The sequence below is a fragment of the Indicator indicator genome, chromosome 14 (genome assembly GCF_027791375.1).
Source record: "Indicator indicator isolate 239-I01 chromosome 14, UM_Iind_1.1, whole genome shotgun sequence".
Taxonomy (NCBI): Eukaryota; Metazoa; Chordata; class Aves; order Piciformes; family Indicatoridae; genus Indicator; species Indicator indicator.
This window is the reverse complement of record NC_072023.1, coordinates 6905658-6932238: the sequence shown is the minus strand read 5'-3', so window position 1 is coordinate 6932238 and position 26581 is coordinate 6905658. Positions and strand designations below refer to the sequence as shown.

The 26581-nt window shown below is 50.3% G+C and overlaps 2 protein-coding genes across 2 annotated transcripts in view; both read left to right on the top strand.

The window, feature by feature from the left end:
* Positions 1-17350, top strand: part of MEI1 (meiotic double-stranded break formation protein 1) — a 39745-nt gene extending 22395 nt beyond the window's left edge. The window contains exons 20-31 of the mRNA XM_054386802.1: positions 290-562; positions 3944-4109; positions 4643-4747; positions 7327-7437; positions 7995-8176; positions 10512-10593; positions 11042-11247; positions 11974-12055; positions 14381-14487; positions 15367-15498; positions 15856-15965; positions 17305-17350. Coding sequence (XP_054242777.1) covers positions 290-562; positions 3944-4109; positions 4643-4747; positions 7327-7437; positions 7995-8176; positions 10512-10593; positions 11042-11247; positions 11974-12055; positions 14381-14487; positions 15367-15498; positions 15856-15965; positions 17305-17350 — 1602 coding nt within the window. The remainder of the gene's footprint in view (positions 1-289; positions 563-3943; positions 4110-4642; positions 4748-7326; positions 7438-7994; positions 8177-10511; positions 10594-11041; positions 11248-11973; positions 12056-14380; positions 14488-15366; positions 15499-15855; positions 15966-17304) is intronic.
* Positions 17351-22217: 4867 nt separating this feature from the next.
* Positions 22218-24819, top strand: CCDC134 (coiled-coil domain containing 134). The gene is made up of 6 exons (XM_054386971.1): positions 22218-22347; positions 23146-23267; positions 23479-23563; positions 23831-24012; positions 24244-24315; positions 24694-24819. Exons 1-6 carry the CDS (start codon positions 22245-22247, stop codon positions 24817-24819), a joined length of 690 nt encoding a protein of 229 aa, XP_054242946.1. The 5' UTR covers positions 22218-22244.
* The last annotated feature ends 1762 nt before the right edge of the window (positions 24820-26581 follow it).

Here is a 26581-nt window from a genome sequence, read left to right as displayed (position 1 = left end):
ACATCTACAGCCTCTGCAGCAGCCTTTCTACCATTCCCATATGACTCTTTGCTGCTGCACAGCTTTGAGCACTGTATAAAGCCTACAAGTTTCTTAGCCTTTGTGATGCAAATGGGCTTCACAGAATGATGTTTAAGTGATATATTTGGTTGTCAACTTAAAAGGCAGTGTGACTGTTTCTCACAGTAAACTCTCTTCACTTCAGCTTTTTGATATTCAGTCTCTAGTGATTATTTTATTCTCTAGTGATTATTTTATTCTATTTTATTCCCTCCCCCACACTTACCAGAGGTCGTTGTGTACCATAAGGAGGATCCTGGATAATCTTCCAGATCTGAGCTTGGTCTATGTCCATTGTCCTCTCCTGCTGAAATTCTTCCTGCACTACACAGAACTTATGGGGAGATTTGGACACCAGGTCCTTCAGCTGTGGTTTTCCTGGGGAGACTGCAAGCAAAGTGAGACTGAAGAAGCTGGCTTTGCTGTGTCTGATCAGCTGAGCAGTGCTGATTCCTTACTTTCCATTCTGAAGAGCAATTCCAGCATTTTACTTATTTTACTGGTATGTGACTTTCACAAGGACAGGCTGCTCTCCTGGCCCTGATTTAAGGGCCTTTTTGGTTTTCAAAGTTCTTAGTGCTGTTGTAAGGCCAGAATTCTGCAAGGAGGGCCCATGTGTGTCTGGGAAACAGCCTATTAAAGCACAATTCAGATCAGGTATGTCCTGATTAACTAGAGAACTGAACAAAGCAGATGGGCTCTCATCTGATAGGATATGGACGTGTGTGTGTGTGTGTTAGCTCTTCCTCTGTCACCCATCCACTGTGATCTTTTGAGACCTGGCCAGGAAAGGATCTGAAGGGTGCTGACATAAAAAAATAAAAAACAATCAAACCCATTCCTTTTTCTATCCAGATGGGCACTCCAGATTCTTCTGTGGCAGGCATTCAAGAAGCTGTTCTGCCAATTTGGGAGCAATGATTTACTATGGATAGATGAGAAGGGTGTGAGGAACAAAGAACTTGGAAAAGAGAGCATGCAGAGAACAGGTCTTCAGGGCACAGCTTTCTGTTTGCTTGGGGGTTTAATTTTGTTTGGTTTTAACTGCAGTCTTGTCAGGGATGTTTGCAGTGCTCTTGGGGTTTCAGGCCTGCTAATAGCAGATTTTATCATTCTTAAAAGATAAAATAAAAAGTCTTGGGACAGGGAAAATTAATCAGTGCAGGAGAGAAAGGGGCCTTGAAGTAGCAGGATGTGTGTTTGCCTTTAGCTGGTGTAAGGGGCTCAGTTAACCTGTGTAATGATGACAGAATCCAGGTCCTGTGGGCTGCTCAGAGGCCTTCTCTCACTTCCACCTCTCCTATCTGTTCTGTCACCTCTCCCCATCAGTGGCCACTTGTCCCATGACAGTTCAGCCAGTCACATAGTAAATACTTAGTAACATTTCCACAGGAGAAGATGAGATTTTCCTGCAAGGGCAAGAGCTAAAAGCTGTGGCGGTTCTTTTCCAGCCTCTTAGAGAAATTAAAACTATGTATCATGGAGAATAGAAATTTAGGTCAGCAAACAGTGAAGAAACAAGGTTTGATTCTGAGTGGATTTTCAAGCATTATAGACTGACATGTATTTATTCTGATCTAAGAGGCTATGGAATGGATTTTAATGTCCCAGGTTACTGAAGTGACTGACAGGAGGGCCCTTGTGTGGGGCAGTTCTCTCACAGTTAGGGTGGTACTGCAGAGTAGGTAGCAGCATCCAGGCACTTGCCACCATTGCAGAGCATTAGTAAAAGAGATCAATGAGTTGACACATCAGTACAAATTAAGGAGGAGAAGTGTCCCATAAGACTTGCCTACCCTGTTACCTTTGGCAGTAGTTCTGGAACTCATCACTCCATAAACTAAAGCAGATGTTTGCATCACAGATTTATCAATAAGCAAAAGAGAGACAGTGGCTCCTTCCCTCAGTGGTACAGCATTTCTGTTTTCCCTTTTCTGACTTACTACATGCTCTTGCAGAAATAGAGTAATTTAGCTCTGTCCTGGTCTTTAAAGTGAGTTGTAATAAATCACAGGCTTTGACAATTCACCTTTCAGTTGGGGAAGAGAATAATCAATCTGACTTCAGATGGGCTGATAAAAAAGTGCAATACCCTGGGATAAATATCCTGCCAGATGTAAACAAAACTACTTAAGAACAGCCTCAGCCTAAGAATGCATTAGTAAAATGGAAAGGCTTCTGAATGAGACAGTGGAACAAAAATTAATGTCCTTCCAAGGATGATTTATTTGCTTACCTGCTTTTAACCATTGTCTGGATTAGACAAAATAGGAAGATGTTAACACAGTGGTGCATTTACCAGGACCCAGGAGGGCTGTGGCCCTTGGTTAGTGGCTTAGTTCACCTCAGGATGAGTATAGTCATGACCTTACACTGTCCCACTTGTCTTCTCCATGCTCCAGATCTGAGCTGCTCTCTCTCAGAGAATGGAGATGGGCTGGCTGATGTTAGATGATGTTCCTGAATGTCATGTGGAGCAGATCTGTGTCAGCAGAGACAATTGTGCAAACACCTCCCTGCCTCTTATTCCTGAAGGTCTCAGATACAGACAGGAATCAGTCTTGGAACTAGAGTGGTTTTTTTTTTCTGGCACAGGCAGCCTGTTCTTCCCTTTGCCTCTTTTTTGGATATGGAGTCCCACAGCCATTTCTTCTCCATCTTCCCAGTGTAGATGCATGACTACTGTGTGATAGGGGAGGCAGCTGGCAAAGGCAGTAGGCTGTCCTGGTAGGCTGTAGGCTTGGCTGCTGATAGAAGTTTTCTGTTTACCACTGCCAGCTGACCATTTGCAATGCAGTAGCCAGGACTACTGGTGGAGAAGAGGAAAGGTAGTGCTGACAGAATAATAACTGAGAGGATCATACTATGTCAGCTCCACCAGGCATTTTCTGCTGTGCAGGTGGATTGAATATTAAACAATGCAACAACAAAAAGATGCCCAAATTCAGGCTACTGGCTGCAGGATCCAGCTGAGAGACTTCCAGACGGAACCCTGTAGTCAAGAAGCAGGCTCGTGGGCTGAGTGCTCTGAACATGACTCTTCCCTTTTCTGTGCCTGAGTGGTTACTTGTCTGGTTTGTTTCATGCAGTTTAGCTGTTATGTTGCTGCTGCAGATACAAGGCTGCCAGCCTGTTGAAAATGAGTAGCTATGGAACTGAGTCATAAGCCTGATTTTAGGTAAGCGTCTTTGATATGCAACCTGATGTTTCCAAACCACAAGGAGAACAGAAGTGCCATAGGCTCTGTGCTCTTGGAAACAGGGCCTTGGCCTTAGGATCTCACTTGTCTAAAACCTTGACCTTAATTATGTTACAGGTTCACAGATTGCGTTGGGTTGGAAGGGAGCTGTAAAGGTCATCTTGTCCAACCCCCTGCAGTCAGCAGGGACACCTCCAGCTAGATCAGGCTGCCCTGGGCCACATCAAGTCTGATCTTGAATGTCTCCAGGGATGAGGCCTCAACCACATCCCTGGGCAACCTCTTGCAGTATTTCACCACTCTCATTGTAAAGAGCTTCCTCCTAATCTCCAACCTAAATCTACCCTGTTCCACTTTCAAACCATTGCCTCTTATCCTATTGCTACAAACCCTTCTAGACAGTCCCTCCCCAGCCCTCCTGTAGGTCCCCTTCAGATATTGAAATGTAGCTACAAGGAGGTAAATAGCTCAGTGCCTTCTTAAGTGGGAAATTACTCAGAGGTGCCTATCATATGAGAGCCCATCTGCTTTGTTCAGTTCTCTAGTTAATCAGGACATCCTTAATCTGAATTGGGCTTTATTAGGCTCTTTCCCAAGGCACAAGATTAACATAAATGCATTAAGTGGCTGTGACTTCTGCCTGATCAAGGCAGAAGGGTAATGGGTGTGCTTTTTCCCTTGCAGGACTTGGTCTGCTCAAGCTCTGTGGATGTAGCTTGGAAGGTGTTGATGACTCTAAAGACCTTCCTGGAAAGAAATGAGGATGTCCTTGTCTGTGACCTCCTCCGGAGTCAGTTCCTGCAGATTCTCCAGCAGCTGCTTGTAGACAGCAGCTCAGCCTCCTTACAAGGTGACTCCCTTCTGTGACTTGGTCTGCACTGTGGGATGGGATGGCCAGCATTTTCTGGAGGGCAACAAATGCTGTGCAGCTGAGGGCTCTGAGATCCTGGGCTGCTGTCACAGCACAGGCTGCCAGTGATAGTCAAGTAGATGGGAAGAGGGCAGTCCAGCAAAGGGCTAGTGAATTCCAGCTTATTAGAGGTGTCAGTTTGACACACGTGTGGTGACCACGCTCCTTAAATGGTTCACTAAAGGTGTAAATGACCTTAGCTTCCCTTCCCCCCCCTCTTTTCTAGTTGTTGCTAGAACAGTGTTTGCAGGATCCAATATGGAAGGATCCAGCATGAAACACACAGTGTCAGAAAAGGGGAATGTAGAGATGAGAATGGAGTTGGGACTACACATAGGAGTGGGTGTGGAAGTGTAAAGGGGGAATACTTCCTCCCTCATTCCTCAGGTGGAAAATTAACAGTTCTTGGCACACTGTAAGCTACTCCAGTTTAGAGTTCCCTGACAAGCTTAAGCTGTCTGTATCCTTCTTAGCTAACAGGAACCTGCCTGTTTTGCTGAGCCTTCTTTTCCTGGTGCAGCTGCGGAGCAAGGGTGTGCGGGAGCTGGACAGCACAGACTTCAAGCTGCTTCACCAGGGTGAGTCTCTTGTGTCCATCTTCTCCCAAGAGGCCTTTGATCTGTGTGGTAATGGTTCCATAAGATCCTTCCAGGGAAGGTGTACCTTGCATTAGTTATGGTTGCTTTGAAATACTTTCTTCAAGACTGAGAGCCCTGGGGCTTTTTAGTCTGGAGAAGAGAAGACTGAGAGGGGAGTTAATAAATGTTTATAAATATCTGAAGGCTGGGGGTCAAGAGGGAGGGGACAGGCTCTGCTCAGTTGCACCCTGTGATAGGACAAGGGGCAATGGATGGAAACTACAGCAAAGGAGGTTCCACCTCAACATGAGGAGGAACTTCATCACTGTGAGGGTCACAGAGCACTGGAACAGGCTCCTCAGAGGGGTTGTGGAGTCTCCTTCTCTGGAGACTTTCCAGACCCATCTGGATGTGTTCCTAGGAGACCTGTGCTAGATTCTATGGTCCTGCTCTGGCAGCAGGGTTGGATTGAATGATCTCTGGGGGTCCCTTCCAACCCTTAACATCCTGTGATCCACTTGGGTATTCCATCTAAAGAGCCTATTTAAGTTAGGCCTAACAGATGAAACAAGGTAAAGCTTCTTTTCAACAAACAGCACAGTAGCACAGGACAACAGTAAAACGACTGCTTCATAGGTGACCCTTCCTGAATACCATCAGCAAGCTCTCCACTGCACAGCTGTCTCTCACCAGCCTGATCCCAACACACATGTGCACACTGCTAACACTTGCATGTGCCCAACTGCTTCATTTGGTAGAGCAACCAGCAGCTGAGAACCAAGCATCCATGACACTACATTTGCTCTTATGCCACATCTTCACCTTGGCATCCGTCCCCATGACGAGGTCCTTCAGCTCAATGATCTTGTCGTTGATGGACGACCGGTAACGCTTTTCAATGCACCCACAGGTGCTGTGGAGTCTCCTTCTCTGGAGACTTTCAAGACCATCTGGATGTGTTCCTGTGTGACCTATGCTAGATTCTATGGTCCTGCTCTGGCAGGAGGGTTGGACTTGGTGATCTTCAGAGGTCCCTTCCAACCCCTACCATCCTGTGATGCTGTGATCCTTTCATAGCCAGAGTATTGTGAAGAGCTCTGGTTACCAGTTCAGTCAACAAACCCCTGGTTCTCTCTGTCTTGCTTTTACAATACATTGGTGTCTGAAACCTCACAAGGTGGCCAAGGTATTCCCCTGGCCATTTCAAGGCCTGTGGCTGTTGTTGACTTGGCACATGATAGTATTGCTGGTGTGCTTCCTGAAACATCCTTCCTCCTCAACACTTGCTAACATACTCCTGTGAAGTTCAGGCCACTGGGCTGTCCTGTGAACCAGCCATGAGAGACCAGCAGCCTGGTGAATCTGGGCTCTCCTTGGAGCATCAGTCTTGAGTATATGGGTTACAACCAGCTGCAGGACTTGCCCACTTCACCACAGAGACACAGAAGAGCAGGCTGTGTTTGTTTTCTCACCATACTGTGGCCTGCTCTCTTGTCGGGTGATCCTTGCTTGGTGACTTCTCCCTTCTTACTTGACTATTAGAGATTCATGCAGGCTGTGAAAAAACAGTTACTAGAGAGCAGTTCAGCTGATCTGTCCTTTCATCTCTTCCCTGCTCTGACAAATTGATCTCTCCAGCAGACTTTGAAGGACTATCCCCTTCAGTTTGGAGTGTTCCATGTCTCAGTTCTGTCTGTGTTGCCCTTGTAAAGGAGCAGCATTTCTCAGACATTCATTAGCCAGGGGAACCTGGGATGTAGAAGCAGCACATCCCCTTTATACCAGCCCTTTTTAGCTACTGTGGTTACAGAGCATGGCTCAGCTGCTCCCAGGAGTCACAAGCTCTTTTTGCTCTTGCTTTCTGCTCTGTATTTATCAATACAAATCTCTCCTTGCCTCCCTGCCCTCTTTGTCCCCTGCTTGGCTCTCCAGGCTGTGTTCTCCAGGGGTGGGTGTGCAGGACACTCTCCTCTGAGGAGACTTACATGAAGCCAGCTGATAGATGGGAAGGGTGTGGTGTGTTGGTGTGGTTTTTGAGAATTGCTTACTCAGACTTTAAGCTCTTCAAAAGATCTGCTGTGACACTTTGCTGAGCCCTGCAGTCCTGGATTTCCCTCCCTAACTCTTACCAAACATTGTTCCTAAGTGTTCCCTTACAACAATCATGGCACATTTGTTGCTAATTCCAGCAGAGGTGATGAGAGGGGAGAGCACAGCTCTCCATGCCTGACCCAGCCTGGTCACCATGTCAGAAAGGTACCTGGCTGCTTATGGCTGACCTGTGGAAACAGGTAACTTAGAGTCTGTTGTGCTTGGATGTTTACTGCCCAGTGTGATATACACCCTTTAATACAGCTTTTTCTGTTTCCCTCCCCCCATTATCATCCTCCACTGAATTGTCTGGTCTAAAGCAAACGCTCTCTGGGGTAGATTCCTGTTGCTTTGTCTGTACCATGCTCTGTTTATTTTCACTTCAGGTTGTGTTACCATTGTCAGATTCTCTCCCCACTGACTTCCTTCCTGTGCTGAGGTGCTCTGTTACGTTGGTGTCTGTGTTATGCTCATTCTTTTGTTTCCAGTCAGTAATCTCTGTGGAAAATGCAGGCCGAGGGACACTGACCTCCTGCAGCCATCCTTGAATTTTCTGTACTGGAGCCTTCATCAGACAACACCTTGTAGTCAACAGAGAGGTGAGGCCAGACTGTATTGATTGGTAAATTAATCTCAGGGAGGTTGTAGCTTGGCTATCAGAATCTGTATTCTGTCTCAGCAGGTAAGGTGGATTTTCTCCCTTCCAACATTACAAAATGGTCTTTGCTAACTGTATTTGGGATGAGGGTTTTTTTTTAGGTTGAGGGCTTTGATTTGGTTTGGCTTTGCTGCCAATTGGTTGCTGAGAGACAGAACTATTTTCCTTGTTCATAAAACACAGCAGTGGGGCTTTGGTGCCTTGTTTGAAATGTCCTGGTATTGCCATGGTTCAAAAAATGAAACAGTAATCAAGAACAGCTCTAACCAACCTTCCAGCTGTGTTAGCTGAAGGCCAGTCATTTTATTAGCTGGCTGAGTGGCTCCTTGTGCTGTGGGAGATGAATGTTGGTGTAGCTGGACAGCCTTACTCTGATGAGCTGTGGCAGCTGGGACTGCCTTGCTGCAGCAGGGGTGTGCTCTGCCCTTCTCTTCTGCTTGTCAAACTGGTTTGACCTGTGCCATCCCATCCACCTCTCTGATTGTTTCTCCCCCATAGCAGTGGCTGTGCTGCTCTCCAATGTGTCCTTGCTAGAGCTCCTGCAGAAGGTTTTGGAGTGCACCTGGTTGCAGTCTCCTGCCTCTGAAGCTGCTTCCCTGTCACCTGAGGATGCTTTGCTGTGCTCTGGATGGCTGCTGGTTGCTTCCCTCTTACTGTATCAGCATCGCTACAATACTCAGGTTAGAACCACTCCAGTGATCAGATTCATGGAATGGCAAAACCTTTAAAAACAAAACAAAGCAAATCATTTTCCTTAGCAAGGGAAAGTGGTTTGCTTTGTCTGGAATCTGCTTGCTTTGGTTGCTCCTTTGTTATTGTTCACAAGTTATTCCCTGCTGCGCTTCTCCAGCAGGACTGGAAGCTGTCATGTTCTGAAAGCTGAGACCCAAATCCTTGGAGAGTTAAGAGAGGGGCAGAAATACTCAGCCCTCCTGATCCAAATCACTTTCTTCTTCAGGACAGAGCAAAATACTTTTTAAGGCCTTCCTCAAGGGAAGGTTGTGGATGGGAGACACTGATTTTTTTTGATACTAAAATGATCAGTAGTGAAACAGTCAAAATCCAAGCCTATTATTGGCAAGTAAATGTTCAATATTAGCAAGCTCTTATGAATGTGGGCAGCTGTCATTGCATTTGATGCTTTGCAGTCTGACAAGAGAGCTAAGCTGGAGTTGTCAACTGATACTGGGATTACAGCTTTGAGGGTAGCACTTTCTGATGCCAACACAAGGGGATAACATTTCCTTTTGAAATAGCTACCCAGGCCTCTCTCCCTCTCTTGATAGGGAGCTGAACAGCATGCCATGAGCTGTGAGCTCTGCTCTTGCAGTGATTCCCAGCAGAGTATGTTCTCTGGGAGCTGCTGCACCCATTCACAGATGATAAAAGCACAAGGACACACCTGCATTTGCACAGAGAGGCAAGGGATGGTTTTCCAGTGCTGAGGGAAGACATTTTCCAGGAGCCCAACCCAGACCAAGTCTGCACCTGTTACTTGAGGGGTGTGTTGCCTCTGCTTAGGTCTGCATGGGACTTGTATGGACTGTCAGATGCATGAGTGCAGAGCAAGACCTGCCTTCCCTGCTCTCTTAACTGCTGAGCACAATTTATCTTCTCAGTTTCCAAGTCAGGGCTGTGTTTGGGTGGTCAGTGTTGTGCCAGTCCCAAATTCAATTCTAGTTGCTAGTGTTGAGCTTCAACTTCTGGGAGTGACTCTCTCAGCTGCTATTGATCCTTGAAGTGCAATTATCTAGTGCCTTATAAAGCCATTGTTTACTTACCTTACTTGCTCACTGTGCTGTGCTGTGCAATCCAGACTCCTCCTTGCACCAGAGATGGGGAAAGAAACTACAGGTACAGGTGGCAAATGGAAGTGGTTCAAGGCTGCTTCAGTGTTTCTAATCTGCTGCTGAAGAGAAAGAAGAGCTGATGAGAGGAAGACTCCTTTCTTGCTGCTTTCTGCTACTCAGTGTAGCTGAAGCTGCATAAAGCACCCTTGAGGCCTGTGTAAGAGGAGAGCCTTTGGCCTTTGCAGCTGTGAATATGAGCTGATTCCAGGCTGACTTCTTCAGCTTCTTTTTTCAGAGGGGAACAGTGGCTGTGAGAAATGGCCACATCCTCTCTGGCTGATGTTAACAGCAAAGACTTGCCTGGCCATAGCCAGCTTGCATCTTAACTGTTCCTGGCTTTGGCAGAAGGCTGTGGATGAACATGGGTCATAGGTGGCAGACTGGTAAAGCCTTTGCTTGTCAGTTCATAGACAACTAACCACTGTCACCTTCTTACAGGAGGTCCTCTTAGCTCTCCTGCTGAACAGTTCTCTCTTCAGAATTGAAGGAATTAGCCCTGTGGTCCTTGTGCCTGCTCTCCATGCCAACTTGCTGCCTTACTGAAGAGCCTGAACCCTTCTGAGTTGCTCTGTGAGGCTTTATGCCATTGCTGCTGGATGGCTGCTCTATGAGGGAAACAGGAAACAGTGCAGACTGCCCTGTCAAGCCCAACTTTATTATTACCTCAGATCCCAAGTCTGTAACCTTCTCTGCCTCCTTCACCCATGTTGTAAGTCCTACCTCTGAGCTCTCAGCAGGCTCCCCAGCTCCAGAGGGCAGGGACAGATTCTTGTCAGTGCTGGCTTTTGGCTGCCTGGCACCTCAGTCTTGCTGCTTGGCTGAGCTACAGCTGTGTTTGGTGGTGGCTGTTCCTGCTGCTCCATGTGCTCAGCAGTCTGACAGTCAAGTACCAGAGGACCTATAGGGAGTAGTGAGAGCCAGACAGGCAAACGAGATGCACAGTGGTTTTGGAAGCTGCACAGGGCTGGCAGCTGATGGTGAGTGAAACTTGATGGCCCAATGATGTGACTCTCCCTTCAGGGTCACACTCCTGAAACCCTGTTGCTGCTTCCAAGTTTTTCACTGGCCAGCATGGGATATTGTCTAAAGACTGAAAGTATGTAAGGGAGCATTTTACCTGCTCCAAACCAGCACCATATTTTTGTTCTATTTCATTCTCCTCTAGGTCCACCAGAAACTCTCTCTAGACCTAACAGAAGTCCTGAATGCTGTCATCTTCAGGAAGAAGAAGCCAATCCTGCTGTTAGGTATTTTGCATCATTTACCTGGGATCTGAGTGAAAGCAGCTGCTAGTACCATGCTACAGGCAACAAGGGAGAACTGGTGACTGTGGAGTGGGATGGTGGAGGTCCTGGTGGGAATGTGGAAGCTTGGCTGTGTTTGGTTTGAGGAATACATAACTGGTGGTGAGAAAGGGCAGAAGGGAACTGTCTGGAGTTCTGCTATGTTCCTTGGAGGTTGGTAATGCCATCTAGAACTGAGTGTGAACTGGGATAGTGCCTCACAGGGAGGAGCTGAACAAGGGAACTCATGCTGCCATTCCTGTCTGCAGCTGTCAGCAGCTTCTGGGCCCTTAAGCCCAAGTTTTCTCTCCTCACCCTCCCCCATGCGTTTGCACAGGCACCAACACACAGGGCAGAGGGGAAGGCACCGACACACACTAATAAGAGACTCCCTCTCTAACTCCCTGTCTAGTGAGCATCTTGCAGTTCCTGAGAACTCTCCTGAGACAGAACTTCTCCTCCTCTCTGCTGGTGCTCCTTGAAAAAAACACAGCCCCAGGGGCTGTCCAACCCCAGCCATCATCACTGCAGGATGCTGCCTTGTACCCACTTGCTATGCAGCAGATCTTCTCCCTTGTTGTCAGTCTGCAGAACCTCTTGGTGCACATCCAGTTGCAGGTATATAAAACACAACTTCTGGAATAAAGCTTGTGTTGGGCTTCAAGCAGGTGCACTAACCCAAAGAGAAACCACCCTGTGGCAGAACCTAAAGGGCTGCCTTTCTTTTTCCTTCTGCCTGCATTTTCCACCCCTTCCAGACATGTGATGAGGAAGAGGGATAATGCTCTTGCTGCAGCATGGCACAGTGAGAAAGAAGGTAAATCAAGCTATGCAGTATTCCCTGCTGCTGAACTGGATAGCTGAAATTCTGTGTACTAAATGATGATCTCTATTTTCTCATCTCCTGCTCTGCAGGGATGCCACACCCATAGGGACAGAGGTGGGAAAAGAGTAAGACATCCCAGTTCCTCCCCCAGCAAAGGGTTTTGGGGAGCAGTACATCAGTGTACATGTGACTTGCTCGAGTGATGTTGTGCTCCAGGGGTAGTACAGTGTGATTTAACTCTCTCAAGTAATGCTGGACTCTCATCTTTATTTTTAGAGGCTCTTAATTTTTTGTTAAGTCTCAGAATAAGTAGTCATGCCTTTGTCTGGCTTCTTGATGTGACAGGTAATTTGCCCCATGTTGCATGCCATGAAGGAGATGAAGGGTGTTATTTTCCTGTGCTGCATGCTCTTCAGATCCTGCCACTTGATGAATTTTCCTCTTGCAATAGCTCTTCACTGTTCCTTTTTTTTTTTTTCTCACCCTTTTTCCTTTTCCCCCCTCTCTTGGTATTGCAGAAAGAGATGCTGCTCTCTCAAGCTGTGGTTGCCTGTCTGGAAGCCTTAGTGGAATATCTGTATGTAAAGAACCAGGATGCTGGTAATGTCTTCCTGCTCTTTCTTCTCCTGAATTTCCCTCCTGCAGCAATTTTGAGCTTTTTGATCTCCATCCAGTAGCACCCTGGAGCAGATGCTTAATGAGTTTATGCCCATTAAGAAAAATTACTTGTGTGCCTAAAGTTAATCTTGTGCTTTGTGGCATGGAATCCCTGTGCCTAGCTCCCCTGCAGGCATGAGCCCTCACTTTGGTGATAGACACCAGGATGCTTTGCCTAAGGAAAAAAGTCATTCCTTACCCCTCAATATGGTAAGAGTGACAGGTTTTGGAATGGAAGGAGTTTAGGAATAGTATTTCACTTCCAGGCCAATTGTAGCAAACCTTGAGACCATAGGTATAGGGGAGGGAAGAACTGAATGTGATGTGTCTTCCACACAGACAGCATTGGTCACAGTTTGGCCCTCAGAGAGAGGGGGAGGGAGAGCAGGATATTAGGCAACCATAGGAAATGGAAGCAGGAAGTTGTCAACTTCCAGGGGTGAATGCAGACCTCGATTTCTGGAGTCCATGTCAGACCTAATGTACACCAGGTTAGCAATATGACATAATATGACAGCATTGTAGAGTTGGGGGGGAAGAATTGACCTTTCTGCTTTGGTCAGCCTCCTGACACAAAACGTCCAGATGCTGGCCCTGATCTTAAAACAGACAGAAAGTTCTCTGCACCCTGATCTGTTCAATTCAGTCCTTTAAACTCTAAGAGAGAAGGGATTTGAGTGAATGAACACCAGGCAGAAGGGACACTAGTGGGAAAGAGGAAGGGGCTGAATGAAGATGTAATATTGCAGATGAGTGACAGCCAGTAGCTGAAGGGAGGCTATTAAAAGGCTGGTTTAAAAAAAAGTGGGGGGCATGTTTGGGGGGAGGTTCCTCTGATTTAGGATTAAGCTGATGAAATGCTGCTTCAGCAACAGCTGAACCTGTCACTTTGGCTGCTTCAATTCTTCCTGTGGTGCAGAAGCTCAAAACAGTGATTACAAGAGTCTCCTTATTCCAAGCAGAATGAGGGGCATGGCTATGCTTGATTGAAAGATGTGAAAACACTGCCAAGAGTGGCTGGACTCTGCCTCTAGGAATTGCCTCCTTTGAGGCTTTCCAAAACCCTTTCTTGGTTCAGAGATTTTTCCAGATGTGCAGGGCAGGCCCAAGGCACAGTGCTGATACTGTCTCATTTTCACCAACTAAAAGATAGCCCCCCAAAATACTACATTTTTTTTAAAGTGTTGTTTTACCATATTAAAAATTCCTGTAGTGACAACAGGGAGGTTACATCACTGTCAGTGGAAAAGGGACCTTTCTAAAACTCTGTTGCCATGGCACAACAAGTTATCTCAGCTGACTTCTTGTCAATGTCCCTCCTCTGCTCCTAACATGCAATAAAGACAAGGTAATGATGCTTAACTTTAGGGTTCAGTGAGAGACTCAGGCTGTAACAGACAATGACCTCAAGCCTTACCTCTGTTTGTCACAGATGCTCCTCATTAAGAATGTTTTCTCTACTGATTGTGTTGCTGCCCTCAGCAGTCTTGGTCCCCATAGTATTCTCTCACTTTTTAGGGTGTCAGGTAGTGATAGGACTGGGGGGAATGGAACAAAACTAGAAGTGGGTAGATTCAGATTGGGTGTTAGGAAGAAATCCTTCACCATGAGGGTGGTGAGACACTGGAACAGGTTGCCTAGGGAGGTGATTGAAGCCTCATCCCTGGAGGCTTTTAAGGCCAGGCTGGATGTGGCTCTGAGCAACCTGATCTAGTGTGAGGTGTCCTTGCCCATGGCAGGGGGGTTGGAACTGGATGATCCTTGAGGTCCCTTCCAGCCCTGACAATTCTATGATTCTATGCAGATCCAGGCTCAGTTTGTGGAGCTCATGTTATAGGGCTTCCTTCATTCCCCAAAGGGTACTCTGCAGCTAAATAAAACCTGTGGTCAGGAAACTTGTCCTCATATTGAAACCAGAGGGTATTATTTTTAAAAGCCTGGGCTAAAGATATCCCCTCAGTGTTTTATGACATGCACCCCAGGAGGTTTCTCTTCCTGTGCCAGCACAAAGATGGACAAAATGTATTTTCTGCTTTAAAAAGCTGTTAAGCCTTTGTCCTGATGACTGAACTCTTCCCCAAGGAGTGACAGTTTACAAAACCAAGTAAGAACAGAGCAAAATACCCCCTTAGTGTTTCACAGCATGAAGTCCAAAAGAGAAACCTTGGGGTCAATACTGAAAACTGTCCTTATCCAGGTGCAGCCAGTTTTAAAACTTGGCCAGTTTTAAAACTGTCTTTGATTGGCTTCTCCTCCTCTCTCTCCCAGCTCTACATGTTGCTTCACAGCCCTGGCACCGATTCCTTCTCTTCACACTACTCAATGGGGGACAGAAGTCCTTTCTGCAGCCAGAAGTTCTCAGGCTGATGACTTTGGTGAGCAGGGGAAGGACAGGCTGTTGTCCATTGGTTCTGGTATCTTGGTACAGTGCATGCAGGTTGGTTGTTGGAACTTACCCCCTTATGCATACACAATCTCAGATGCTGCTGTGGCTTTGTCTGCCACTGTATTTGTGCCTTGTAATAATGATACTTGAGAGTGAACTTCCCTTCCACACCCTGCAGAAACTGCTGTTAGTGAGCACGTCCTGTTCTTCTGGTGTTTGTAGCATTTATTTATACCATCTAGGACCCCTGGGGAGAAGAGGAGAAACCTACAGAGAACATGTAAGGACTGTTACCAGTCAGGGACCATGCTGCAGCTTTCTGAAGTGCAGAGCTCTGCTTAACCATCACAGCCTGCCTCCCTGTCTCTGACCTTAAAGACCTGATTTTTCAGGGCAGAGTTTCTGCAATCTACTGCCCTGCTGTATGTGGGGCCTGCAAGCAAGAGAGGAAATGTGGACCTGCCCAGCAGTACTACTGAAGATAAAGCCCTCGTGGCAGGGGATGAAGGGAAGGAATTCTTAACAGGAACCTTCCCTCTCCAAATACAAGATGGGGCTGTGAATACTTGCTATTCTTAATTCACTTTCAAAACTGCTTTATTTATATGTATATATATATATATATATATAAAGTTCAGTTCCTTTTTAGTTCCTTCCCAATCTAAACCAAACTAAGTCTGGTTTTAAATCAGAGCACCATAAACAGACATTTGCACAGTTTCTGTTAGAAGTGGTATAAAAATCAGGCCTGTGGTTAAGGTGCTGCAGCATCTCATTACATAGAAGAGGTCTTTTCAGGAGATGATTCACTCTTGGTCTCTGTGGGTCTTTTTGCTGTTTCATGTCTTTATTTTATTCTTTGTTCAAGTTTCTGAGATATCAGAGCAGCAATATTATTTCTCAAAAAGAAATTAGCCAGATTCTTCAGGAGGCAGCAGAAGCCAACTTAGCAGAGCTGCCTGAGGCCACTTCTCGTGCTCTTCACCTCTTCCTTTGTCAGGTAAGGAAGCAGTGGCTGCCAAGGCAAATGAGAAGGGAATCTCTAGGGGTTTGCTTTAGCCTTTGATGGGGAGCCATAAACTTCTTTTGAGGTGATTATAGTAAGATGAAGAGAAATTCTGCAGCTGCTAGCTTGGCCTGCTGTATTCAGGGGTGTACAGTGAAATCAGACAGGGAGTGATGCCAGCAGTTGTTTAAACCATGTCATCATATTCTGTGGCTCCTTAATTTCTCCTTCCCTGGTCAAAGTTTGAAGGTCTTACTGTTTTGTGTGGAGATGCAGAAGGGAAGTATGAAGGAACAAGCCCAGCAGTTTGCTGTTGGTCTGGAAATCCTCCTTTTTATTCTGGCTGCTCAGATGCAGAGCAGTCATTCTCAGATGGAGCCAGTGCAGTCAGGGACCATTCAGACCTTGCTGGAGCGTCTGCCAGGACAGAGGACTACGTGCATGAAGCATCAGGACATTGTGTATCCTTTGCTGGGCAGAGACACCTTTGATAAGTGATGTGAGAGTGGTAGGAGTAGCAGAGGTGGAAGGGATACTTAATCTGCTGCTCCTTCCCTTGTTCCAGCTGAAGGCAAACAGAAATTAAAAAACTCAAGTGGTTGCTACACTTGGCTAACTTTGGGGATGAAAGACTTCATCATCCTCAGACTTGAGAAGACATTTGGGGAAGAAGGAGACCTTTGGGATGAAGGATGGGTCTGTCTGCTGGGATTGCATTGATCTATATGGTGGAGGTGGTCTGATGAAAGGGGAGCAGGCCAGGCAGCCTCTGACTTCAAAGCAGTAACGATCCCTGTATTGATTTCCCTGGAGGAGGAACAATCACTTAACCTCTCTCCTGCTAACTAGCACCAGTGTGATGTGAAGTTGTGGCAACCCACAGATGACTTGAGCATTTTGAAATGCTCAGCAAGCATTTGGAAACTGCTGAGTGGAGTTACCAAATTTTGTCGTTCTTGCCCTCAGAGCCCCTGAGACTTTAGTCCCCTGAGAAATTAACCCTCCTCTTCTTGAGGGATAGAGGCAGGGGCCACTCCCAGATTATTTCTGGAGAAACAGGAGCCTGACATAGGATTTGTTGATTTCTCAAAGTGCCTGCTTTTGCCTTTTTTCATCATGTGGTGTTGTCTCACACAGGTATCAGTGATTGAAGTGTCTGTGGCAGTGATTTCCTGTTGGGGTGGGGACTTCCTCTACTGTAGGACACTGTCATCAGCCATGTGCAGGGTATGGGGGTAGGGTGAGGTGTTTGTTAACTATAAGGAATATCTTGTCCTGGTGCTTACCCTGAGTCTGATACTACTGCTCTGTAGTGGGCCACTTAGGGCTCAACTTGTGCAGGTGGAGATGATCTAGCCCCATTAAGTTCCTCTCTGCTGCCTTTTCTTGTCTCTGCAGGATTGAGGAAAGGAGAAAAGAAGGTCTTGATGCATTGGTAAAGTTGCTTCTCATTTGTGCCTTTTCCACATATGAAGAAGCCTTCAAGTCTTCATTGTTAGGAAGGGCTTTGGATACAGTCAAAGAGCTACCTGAATGGGGTAGTCATTAACATGTAAGACAAATTTCTTTGGTCAAAATCAAGCTCTGACATCAGTTTTGTTGAAAAGGAATATTCTTCAGGTTCATCTACACTGATGTTCCTCATACATGTTGTGTGTGTGGGTGTCCATGGCTTGGGGGAGGGTTGGGTTAGTAATGAAACGCCCCTGGCAGCCATGTGCCAAATGTGGGAATTCCTGCAGCGTGCTGGAGTTTCGGCCATGCCTTCCCTTTGGTTTCCACTCATGCTGCCAATGACAGATGTCTGGGAAGTGTGGCTGTGTCCCTTTCACACATTGGAGACTAATATGAGAAGATACAGAGCATGCAGCAGGAGAACGAGGCAAGAATGGAACAGGAGATCCCATCCTGCCCTTTATTCCCAGGGAGGAGTAGAGAGAAGATGGACAAAGTATTTTGTAGCCCATTTTTGCAAAAAGGTTCGTTGAAAATAATTTATAAAGCTCAGTTACTGAAGTGGCTCCTTGCTTGCTTTTCTGTGTGGGAGGAAGCTTGGTTGATGCTCCTCAGTTACCAAGATGTGGAGCTACCTGGTGCAAACGATGTCAGACGCGGGTGGCAGGGTGCTATAGAAGAGGTGCTCAGCTGGTGGTGCTGCTGCTGGCTGGCCCCTTTCCTCTGGGATGGCAGGGGTGCTGGGGTCTCCAACGAGGCCCCTTGAAAAGCAGAGGTGCTGCTTCTCCCACTGGGAAGAGGAGAGTTCTTCCAGCTGGCGGATGGCTGCAGCCCCAGCCTGCCGCTTACCTGTTGCCTCCAAGCGCTGCAAGCGCCCCTTCTCATGGGGGCTTTAATTAACGAGGCTCCTTCCCTCGAAGGGACGGGGAGAGCTTTCCCACATCGGGAGCAGCCCTGCGGGGCGCGGAGCCCTGCTCCCTCCAGCCCCGCAGGGCAGCGGGCAGCCCCAGCGGGGCTGAGCTGAGAGCGCGGCTGGTGCCGGGGCGGGGCGGGAGTTCAGGAAGTGACACGGCGGGGCGGGGAAGCGGCGGCAGCGGCGGCGGCATGGCAGCGCGGCGGGCGTGAGCCAGCGCCGATCCCGGCCTCGGTACCGGAACCTGGCTCGCAGGTGAGGGGAGCCGGCTGGGCCGCGCTGTACCGGGCCGTGCCGGACCGTGCTGCTCGGCGGAGCAGCCGCCGGGGGAGGGCTGGTGGAACCGGGAACCCTCCTCGCCTCGGGGGTCTCAGCGGGGGCTGCCCGGCCGTGGCAGGGCAGCAGGGAAGGGCAGGGAGGGCACGGTCAGGGGTCAAGGGCTAGAGGGAGACCCAGGAGGCGACCCGGGAGCTCGAGCAGCCGGGGTGGCCGATGAGCAGGGCGGACAGTATGGCCCTAGAGGTGCCTCGTTGGAGACTTTCGGTTAAACGACTTTGCCCTTACCCGAAGGGCTCAGCCGTCGCCGCTTGCTCTCCCTCCCGGCCCCTCGCCCTTGCCGGAGCCCCGTGTTGGTGCGGGATCCGGGGCAGAGCAGACGCGGCAGCACCGGGAGGCGGCTGTCCCGTCTCGCCCCGTTGCTCTGCATCCCCTCGGGTGCTGCGTTTGAGACGGCTCTGGGTGGATTTCCCGCAGCGTGGCCGGGGTCGTCTCGTCTAATGGGACCTCCACGCCTCCTTGGCCCCGTGACATTGCCATTACTTTCTGCGATGGTTGAAAGTGAATCCCCATTTCCCTGTGCCCGCGTCCACCCGCGCCCTTCGGGGTGCTGTTGACTCCCTACAGCAGGATGGGAGGCACGGAGGTGAGCTGGGACAGATCCATTTCTGGGAGCGAAGCAGCTGGCTTCGGTCGGGGCTGCCTAACCCCGGCTGGTGGCCGTCCCTGCGGTGCGCAGGCTGTGCACTGGGGCGTTAAGGGACTTTGGAGGTAAGAAGGTGTAAATGGCCCTTGTTCCACTGAAGCAGCTGATCCTGTAAATCCTACATAGACATTTCCTTGCAAGAAGAGGTCTGAGCAGCCTATGTTTCACTTAGGAAGCCTTCGATTCTTCTGTGACAAGAGATTAATCCTCGTCTTGCTGACAGAGGAGCCGTTCAGGGATGGATTTGTGGGTTGGGGAGTTTTTATTCTTTGTTCGATTCCTGAGGCAAGCTGGCTGATGGTGTATTCCCCCCTGTGCTTCAGTGCCCTGTGGAGAGGAAGGGAGGGTCTTGTGAAAGTCCCTCCTGGCAACCAAAGTGTTGCAGCGTGGGTCTGCCTTGCGAGCTCATGAAGCCAATAAATCCTGGGGATGCTCAGTTCCTGGGGGCTCTTGCAGGAGAATTTATAAAGCCATTAAAACCATTTTAATGGAAAGTATTAACCATCTATAACACAGCATCTGTTGTCATGTCTTTAGCAAAACACATCTAAATTATAGAATGTGAGACAGCGAGACAGACCAAAGGGCTTGCTGCTGAAGCAACCAGCTGGCTGGGGCTGCCAGGGAGTATTGGTGGAAACTCCTTCCCATCTGTAGCATCAGGTCAGGGTCTGGCTCCTTGGACTGCTCTGGGAGCTGGCTTTGGCAGAGATCACTTCAGCGAGGAGCAGAGTGGGAAGAGAGGAGCAGCTCTGCAGTGCTTTGTGTCTCATCACTGGGTGTCATGACACGAGAGAGGGATTTTGGGGAAAGCACAGAGGAACATCTGCAAGAAGCTTTGGCATCCATGCACTTCCACAATCCAGCCTGGAGAGGAAGGAATGTCTTTTGCTGTTAAAATGGGGTGAAATAGGCAGGACAGTGAAGGAACATAAGGCCAAGGTGGTGCAATGTGAACATAAGGCCAAGTGGCAGCCTCACTTTCCCTACAGGTGAGGGCAATGGTTGGTTCCTGCTTTGTTTTCACTGGGGTGTTTCAGCCCTGACGGACCACAGTGGTCAGTGGCTTTGATGTGAGAATGAGTGTCAGCAGGACAGGGGTCAGACACAGAGGTGATGATGGGCTCCTGGTACGGTGTGGTTCTCCAGTCCTGACCTTGTTCCTTGACACAATCTGTAGCGCTGCTGCAGGAGGATTTGTAAAGTCATTAAACCCATTCTCACTGGAAACAAAACCCATCTATAACACAGCACCTGCTGTCATGTCTCTGGAAAAGCCTGTCCCTGTTTCAGGACTCAGGAGCAGACAAGCAAGCTGGTGGGCTTTCTATTGCAGTAACCAGCTGGCCAGAAAACACTTCAGCTGAGAGCCATGCTCTTGCTCCTGCCTGAGAGGGTTTTTTTGCAGCTCCAACTTGGAGCAGCTGCAGGACATCCTTCTGCCATCTGGACCTAGTATTGGAAGTAGGGGATGTGGGAATCCCTGCCTTGACCAGGCCTGCCAGGACTGCTGTAGGCAGTGTGGCAGAGCTGTTGCAGGCAGCATATCTCTTCTTTGCCTTTCAGCCTGGTCTGTAGGCCACCAGCTGCCTCTGAAGTCTGATTCTCCACAAGCACAGCAAATTGCCAGCCTGGTCTCTAGGGCCATGTCCAATATGAGAGGCAAACAGGACCCTAGATGCCAGGACAGTTACAGTTTGTGCTTTTGAGTTGCTGCTCTTCCTCCTCCTCCAAAGCCTGGGAGGAAGCAAGCAGCTGTGGGAGGCTCTGCAGAGGGTGGACTTGCACCCCTTCATAGAGACAAGCCATGGGCCCTTGGGTCATGGCTTTCAGCAAGGTGAAGCAGTCTGGTGGGTCCAGCACCCACTTGCCCCAGTTAGAGAATTTCTCCTTACAGCCTCGGTTTGCTGGTCTGCTTTGCCACCCTCAAGGTGGCTGGAATATGACTTAAGCCTTACACTGCAGCAGGCAGAGGGGACAAGACCCTGAGCTTGGTGTGGGAGACTTGTGCTGCCATCCTGGCTCTGTACCACCCAAAACATGGGGTGTGATGCTGAGCCCATGCTGGGGACAGCCATTTCTTCCTCTGTGACACCAGTTGTGGTTGCTCTGCTCTGCTCTGCTCCCTTCCAGGGGTGCAAAGCACAACAGCAAAATAGCACAGAGAGTTTCTCATGTTTGCCTGACACTGCTTCCCTGCCTGCACCAGGGCTGTGAGGGCACCTGGTGCTCAGCTCCATGACAGGAGTGATACCTGCTGCTGGTGCTGCCCATGTTGCCTCGCTCATGGGCCTGAGGTTGAATAGATTGTACTTATTTGTTTAAAAACAACAAGAAAATAACCTGGATTTGGGGTAGAATGGATTTGTTTCTGTCCCAGTGTTAAGGCATTGCAGAAAAAGGCTCAGCTGGGCATGGGAGCTGAGGCTCAGGAGAGGAGGAGGGTGGCAGCGTGAGGGCAGCTCTGGTGGCCTTGCACATCTGCCTTCCCTTGGGAGCAGGATGCAGCTTGGGAAATGCACCTGATGGAGCTGCTGCTGCTTCTGTAATTGTTGGTGGCTGCTGCTTGGCTCCGTGGAAACCTTGTCCCTGTGGACAGGCCACCTTGAGTCCCACTGCATGGAGGCCAAGGTACTGCTCTCTTTTCTGAGGTCTAGGCTGTCCCAGGAACCAGCCTGGACCTCTAGCCTGTCTTCTGCATGCTGTCTCTGAGGGGCCTACATAGCCAGGAGCAGCTCTGCCAACTGCATCCCTGCAGAGCCTCAGGTACCACCTGAGGAGTGGCACACTCGGGGCAAGGGGAGATCCACCACCAGGTCACCCAACTGCTGCATTTTAGCATGGAACCCACAGCTTGCACCTGGCTTGTGGCAAGGAGAAGGGTCCCAGGTACCAGCAGCCTAAAAGGTGAAGTGAGATAATCAAGCCTGGTGCTTGGTTGAGAGGTGGACTTCAGCCACTTAGCTTTCCTCCTTCTCCCTTCTGCTTCAGTTGCTGGGCTGCTCTAGCTCACAAACCAAGCAAAAAGCTGACTTATTTTGGGGTAAGGAGTAGGACTTCATTTTTCTGCTGGGTCAGTGCTCAGTCAGCTCTCTGGGGGCCCAGCCAGTGCCCAGCCAGCACTGGAGTGGAGGCAGATAGAGAAGAGGTGGAGACCTGGGCTTCCCTTGCAGGGGAGAGTGAGCCAGCTGCAGCAATCGCTCCATGGCCTTGCTCTGGCCAGTGTCTCCTTCAAACCCCTTGTGGGGACAAGGGAGAAGCAAGCAGGGACCTTGGTGCCAAAGGTGATGTGCCATCTGTTCTGGGAGGCTCACATGACTTCTTTTGGTAAGTGTCCTTGCTGGTTGGTGGTTTTATTGGTCCATTTTGTTCCAGGCTGCAGTGACTGACATGGATTTTCTCTTCATCTGCCCCTTTCTGCTGGTGCTGCTGGTGTCCCAGGGCAGCTTTGCAGACCTGGAGAAACAGAGGGTGGACTCTGGCCTGGAAATCTGTATCCTTCTCTGCAGCCTGCCCCTTGTGTCCCCCGAACATGTTCATGCCTGCTGAGGCTGGAGGCAGCTCGAGTGCAGGGAAGGAGTCAGAGACCATGGAAAGGGACACAGGGTGGGTGGAAGAGAGAGGATTCAGAATTGCTGGACAGTTGCCTCATTGCTCTTCAGTAGAAAAGCTTTGGCTGCGCTCCTGGGTTTGCTAACCAAGTGCTTGGCTCAGTGTGGGAGTAGACACAGGATTTTTGGTGGTGCCTGATGTTCTCATAGATGCAGCACTTTCTGCAGCTTTCTACTCCAGGATGGTGGGCACCAAGTACATCCCCCAGGTGAGGTCACCTAGGTGTCAGCACACCTGTGTGTCTCAGTGCTTTGGAGTCACCAGTTGGGATGATAGGAGACAGTGTTACGAGGTAGGGTAATGCAAGCCCTCCCTAGCACACAACAGCACCCCTGGTGAACAGGGAATGTGTGAAGAAACCTTTGTATGCGTGCTTGTGCAGACAGGCATGGGGAAGGTGGTGGGAGCTCACACTCATCTTCCAGCCTGTCAACTGGAGCAGGGACTGGCAAGTAGAAGGCTCCTCATGAGCACCCAGTGTTGTTAAGTGCCCCACTGGGGCATATGGGCAGAAAAGCTCACTGGAAACCTGTGTTTCATCCTTGCTCAGGCACTGCTCCCTGGTCCTCAGGCACCCTGTGGAGAACTAGGGGTACTGGGATGGTGCCAGGCACCTGATGAAGTGGGAGAATAGGAGCATGGTGGGAACATGGCAGCGGTGCCCTTGACAGCAGTGCAGATAAGAGGCTCTTTGAGGTGAAGCGCAAGGACCAGATGAATGCACTAAAGAACCTGATTGAGCTCAATGACGTCAACCAGCAGTACAAAATCATCGACATCATGCTCAAGGGACTCTTCAAAGTGAGCCACAGCACAAGTCACCCTCCAGGCTTGGGGAGAGTGGGCAGGAGCAGGGAGGGCTGAGGGGCCTCCATGGGGTCAGAGAACTGGGGGAGGATGCCTTTAGGATCTTAAGGGAGGATGGGGCTTCAAAGCAGGGTGGCTGTAGCAAGCCCCTCTGTGGTACAGGGGAGGACCGGCAGGACAGGGCAGTAACCAAGGGCTCTGGCAGGTGCTGGAGGACTCCCGGGCCGTGCTCATTGCTGCAGATGTGCCTCCTGACGGGCCTTTCCCTCAGGATGAGAAGATAAAGGATGGTAGGTCCTCTCTGTTCCCAACCCACATCCCTCATCTAGTGCCCTGGTGCACCGCTGAGGTTCGTTCTGGGACTGGGTGGGTGGGTATGAAACCCCTCTGCACCCAGACCTAGGCTGGTTCCTGTCTGTGGGGGAATCCTATGCCTCTGATCGGTTAGTGCTGTAGCGCTGGAGCCTGTTTGCCCTCAGCCTTCCTGCTTCCTGGTGGGGCTGTAGGTGTCAGAGGGATGGGGCAGTGTGTGATGGGGCTGGTGTCTGTCCCCACAGCCTACTCCCACGTGGTGGAGAACACTGCCTTCTTCGGGGACGTCGTCCTGCGCTTCCCCAAGATTGTCCACCACTACTTCGACCGCAACTCCAACTGGAACAGCCTCATCCGCTGGGGCATCAGCTTCTGCAACTTGACAGGAGTGTTTGAGCAGGGACCCCACTCCCAAGTCCTGGGGCTGGTATGGCTTCTGGTCCCCCCACTGGATTCCCTCTCTGCTACTGAGGCTGGGGGCAAGTGGTTTTGGGGGGTAAAAGGAGGGCAGGGGGAGTGTACACCCATGTCTGAGGGTAATCCTTGGGATGAGGGAAGAGTGTGGAGGGGGCTGGCTGGGAGGAGAGGACCCTGGTCACAGAGGTGGGTGTGGGTGGGAGACGCTGCTTCCCAACATGGTCTCTGCTTTGCTCCACAGATGGCTCAGGAGCTGGGAATCAGTGAGAAGTCACCCGATTACCGCAACCCCTTTAAAACAGACCACTCTGAGGTAAGACAGCAGCACCATCCACTCGCCCTGTGGGCTTCCCCATCCCTGCCACAGCACTAGGCAGCTGGCTGGGGAAGGGAGTGTGTAGTTTGGTGGGGAGCAGCCAAAGACCCCCAGCATGAAGCAAGCATGTCTGAAACATTCATGTTGAATTCCTTGGCTGGGCTGAGGTCAGCTTTGGGTACCTGGTGCCATCTCCCCCCTCCTGTGGCCCCCTGCCACATGAGAATGTTGAGTCCCCATTCACTTTGTGCTGCATTCAGCCTCAATCTCCCAACACCATGGGATTCGTGTGTTGGCTTTGGTGGGTTTGGAGAGGTTGCACCTCTGAGAGGCTGTGGGGGTCCCCCCGTGCTGACCCCCTCGCTGTCACTGCAGTTCTTCCCCAGTGCTGACACCTTTCAGAAGGCGCTGCGGGAGGAGGAGAAGCGGCGGAAGAAGGAGGAGAAGCGGAAGGAGATCCGCAAGGGGCCACGCATCTCCCGCTCGCAGTCAGAGCTGTAGCCTGCAGGGGCTTGCGCCTCGCGGCCGGGGTGGTGCCACCGGGACACGGAGCAGCTCCCTGCCTCCCGGGGCCTGCGGGCCGGTGCCAAGTGGTGATCCCCTTTCTGTTCGTGCCGTGGGTTTTGTTTTGTTGCCTTTCCCTTTTGTTTGGTGGGGACCACCTTGCAGTGCCGGTAGGTTGCACCAACAGTACCAGGGTAGCTGAAGTGACGTGCCCCTTGCCCAGATCCAAAGCACAGAGGGGAAGGCAGCAGGGTTATCCCCTGGGCTGGTTTGGGTTCTGCCACCCATGGGGAGGTAGGGTGAGGGGGACATGCTGTGGCTGAGCCCCATGGGGAGCCCAGGGAGCCCTCCCCTCCACAGCACAGGGCACCCTGTGCTGAATGTGCCTCCTCCATCGTGGGTGGAGTGCATCATGCCAAACAGCCTCATGAGCAATGCTGCTTCTCTCAGATTTGGTCTTTTTTTTTTTTTTTTTTTCCTGAGCTGGTGATCTCATTGCCCACCCCCATCCCCTCAACCCAGTTATACCTGGTCTCTGCTCAGCTGCTACCTCTGCCAGACCTCTTCCCAGCAGTTTTACCAAGCAACGTGCGTTTCACTGGTCAGCCATAGTTGAAAAGGCAAAATGGTGCCAGTTCCCTGCCCAATGGCATACCGCTCCCCTGGGTGGGTACCATAGGGCATCCCTGCAAGTATGGTGAATATTTTGGAAGGAGGGATTTGAGCTCTTGGCCTTCATTGCAGCCGATGTGTGCCTGTAGTGCAAGCACCACTGATGCAGAAGGTGCTGGGAAACCAAGCCCTGACGCCCTTTGTGCCAGTCCTGTGCCCTAGTCACACCATCCTGCCCCCCATCCCTCTGCTGTGGGGCTGATATTCTCTAATTTAGTTCCCCAAATTCCTTTCTCAGGAGGATAGACAGCGAAAGGCACATGGGGACAGCAGGGCTGAAGCGGGGAGGGAGCCAGTCAGGGGGCTGTGACCCTCTGTTGGAGCATCTGGGCTGCAGCGGAAGCAAAGCTGTCCCTGGGACCCTTCTGTTCTTGTGATTGCTGATGAGGGTCATGCAGAAGAACCATCCCCACGCAGAAGTGCTGTGGGCCAGGCTAGGGGCACCGCGGCCTTCGGGAAAGGGGAAATGTCCTGAACTTTAACTGCAGAGCCAGGTCCATCCGGAGGGGGGAGGTGGTGATAGGTGCATTTTGTTTTTCTTGAATAAAATTGACTTTATTATTTATTTTTTTTAAATAAAAGAAGCCTGGCTCTTGCTCCTGTGCCTAGTGGAAGCCGTCGTGGGGTCCCATGTAGTGAAGGTCCGTGGGGAGCTGCAAAGAACTTTCACCGCCGCGAACTTTCCCCGAACTTTCACCGCCGCGTTCCTCCCAGCCGTTCTCCGCTTCAGCTGGGCTGGGGTCCGCGCGGTGCCTGCTCTGCCCGTGACGAGTGTCTCTGTGGGCGGGAGGAGGCGGCAGCGCCCTCCCTTCTCCCACGCGTGTCCACAGAGCTCGGAGCTGCGCAGCGGCCCCAGCTGAGTCCACCCACCTCATGAATATTCAGATAAGAAGGCGGGGCGCGGCATGCTAATGGCAGCTGCTGATCGCTGACGCGCCATCACACCATGCTTCGCCGCGGCCGCCGATTGGCCGGCGGCGACCTGGTCTCATTGACAACAAACCGCGGGGGGCGCGCGCGCCCCGCGGCCCGGGCGGCGGGCAGGTGGGGGCGGGGCCGGGCCGGGGCGGCCCAAGATGGCGCGGGG

Coding starts and splice junctions, on each gene's coding strand:
- CCDC134 (XM_054386971.1), top strand. CDS start 22,245: ATGGATTTTCTCTTCATCTGCCCCTTTCTGCTGGTGCTGCTGGTGTCC. Junction 22,348..23,145: donor GGACTCTGGCCTGGAAATCT/GTATCCTTCTCT, acceptor ACAGCAGTGCAG/ATAAGAGGCTCTTTGAGGTG. Junction 23,268..23,478: donor TGCTCAAGGGACTCTTCAAA/GTGAGCCACAGC, acceptor GGGCTCTGGCAG/GTGCTGGAGGACTCCCGGGC.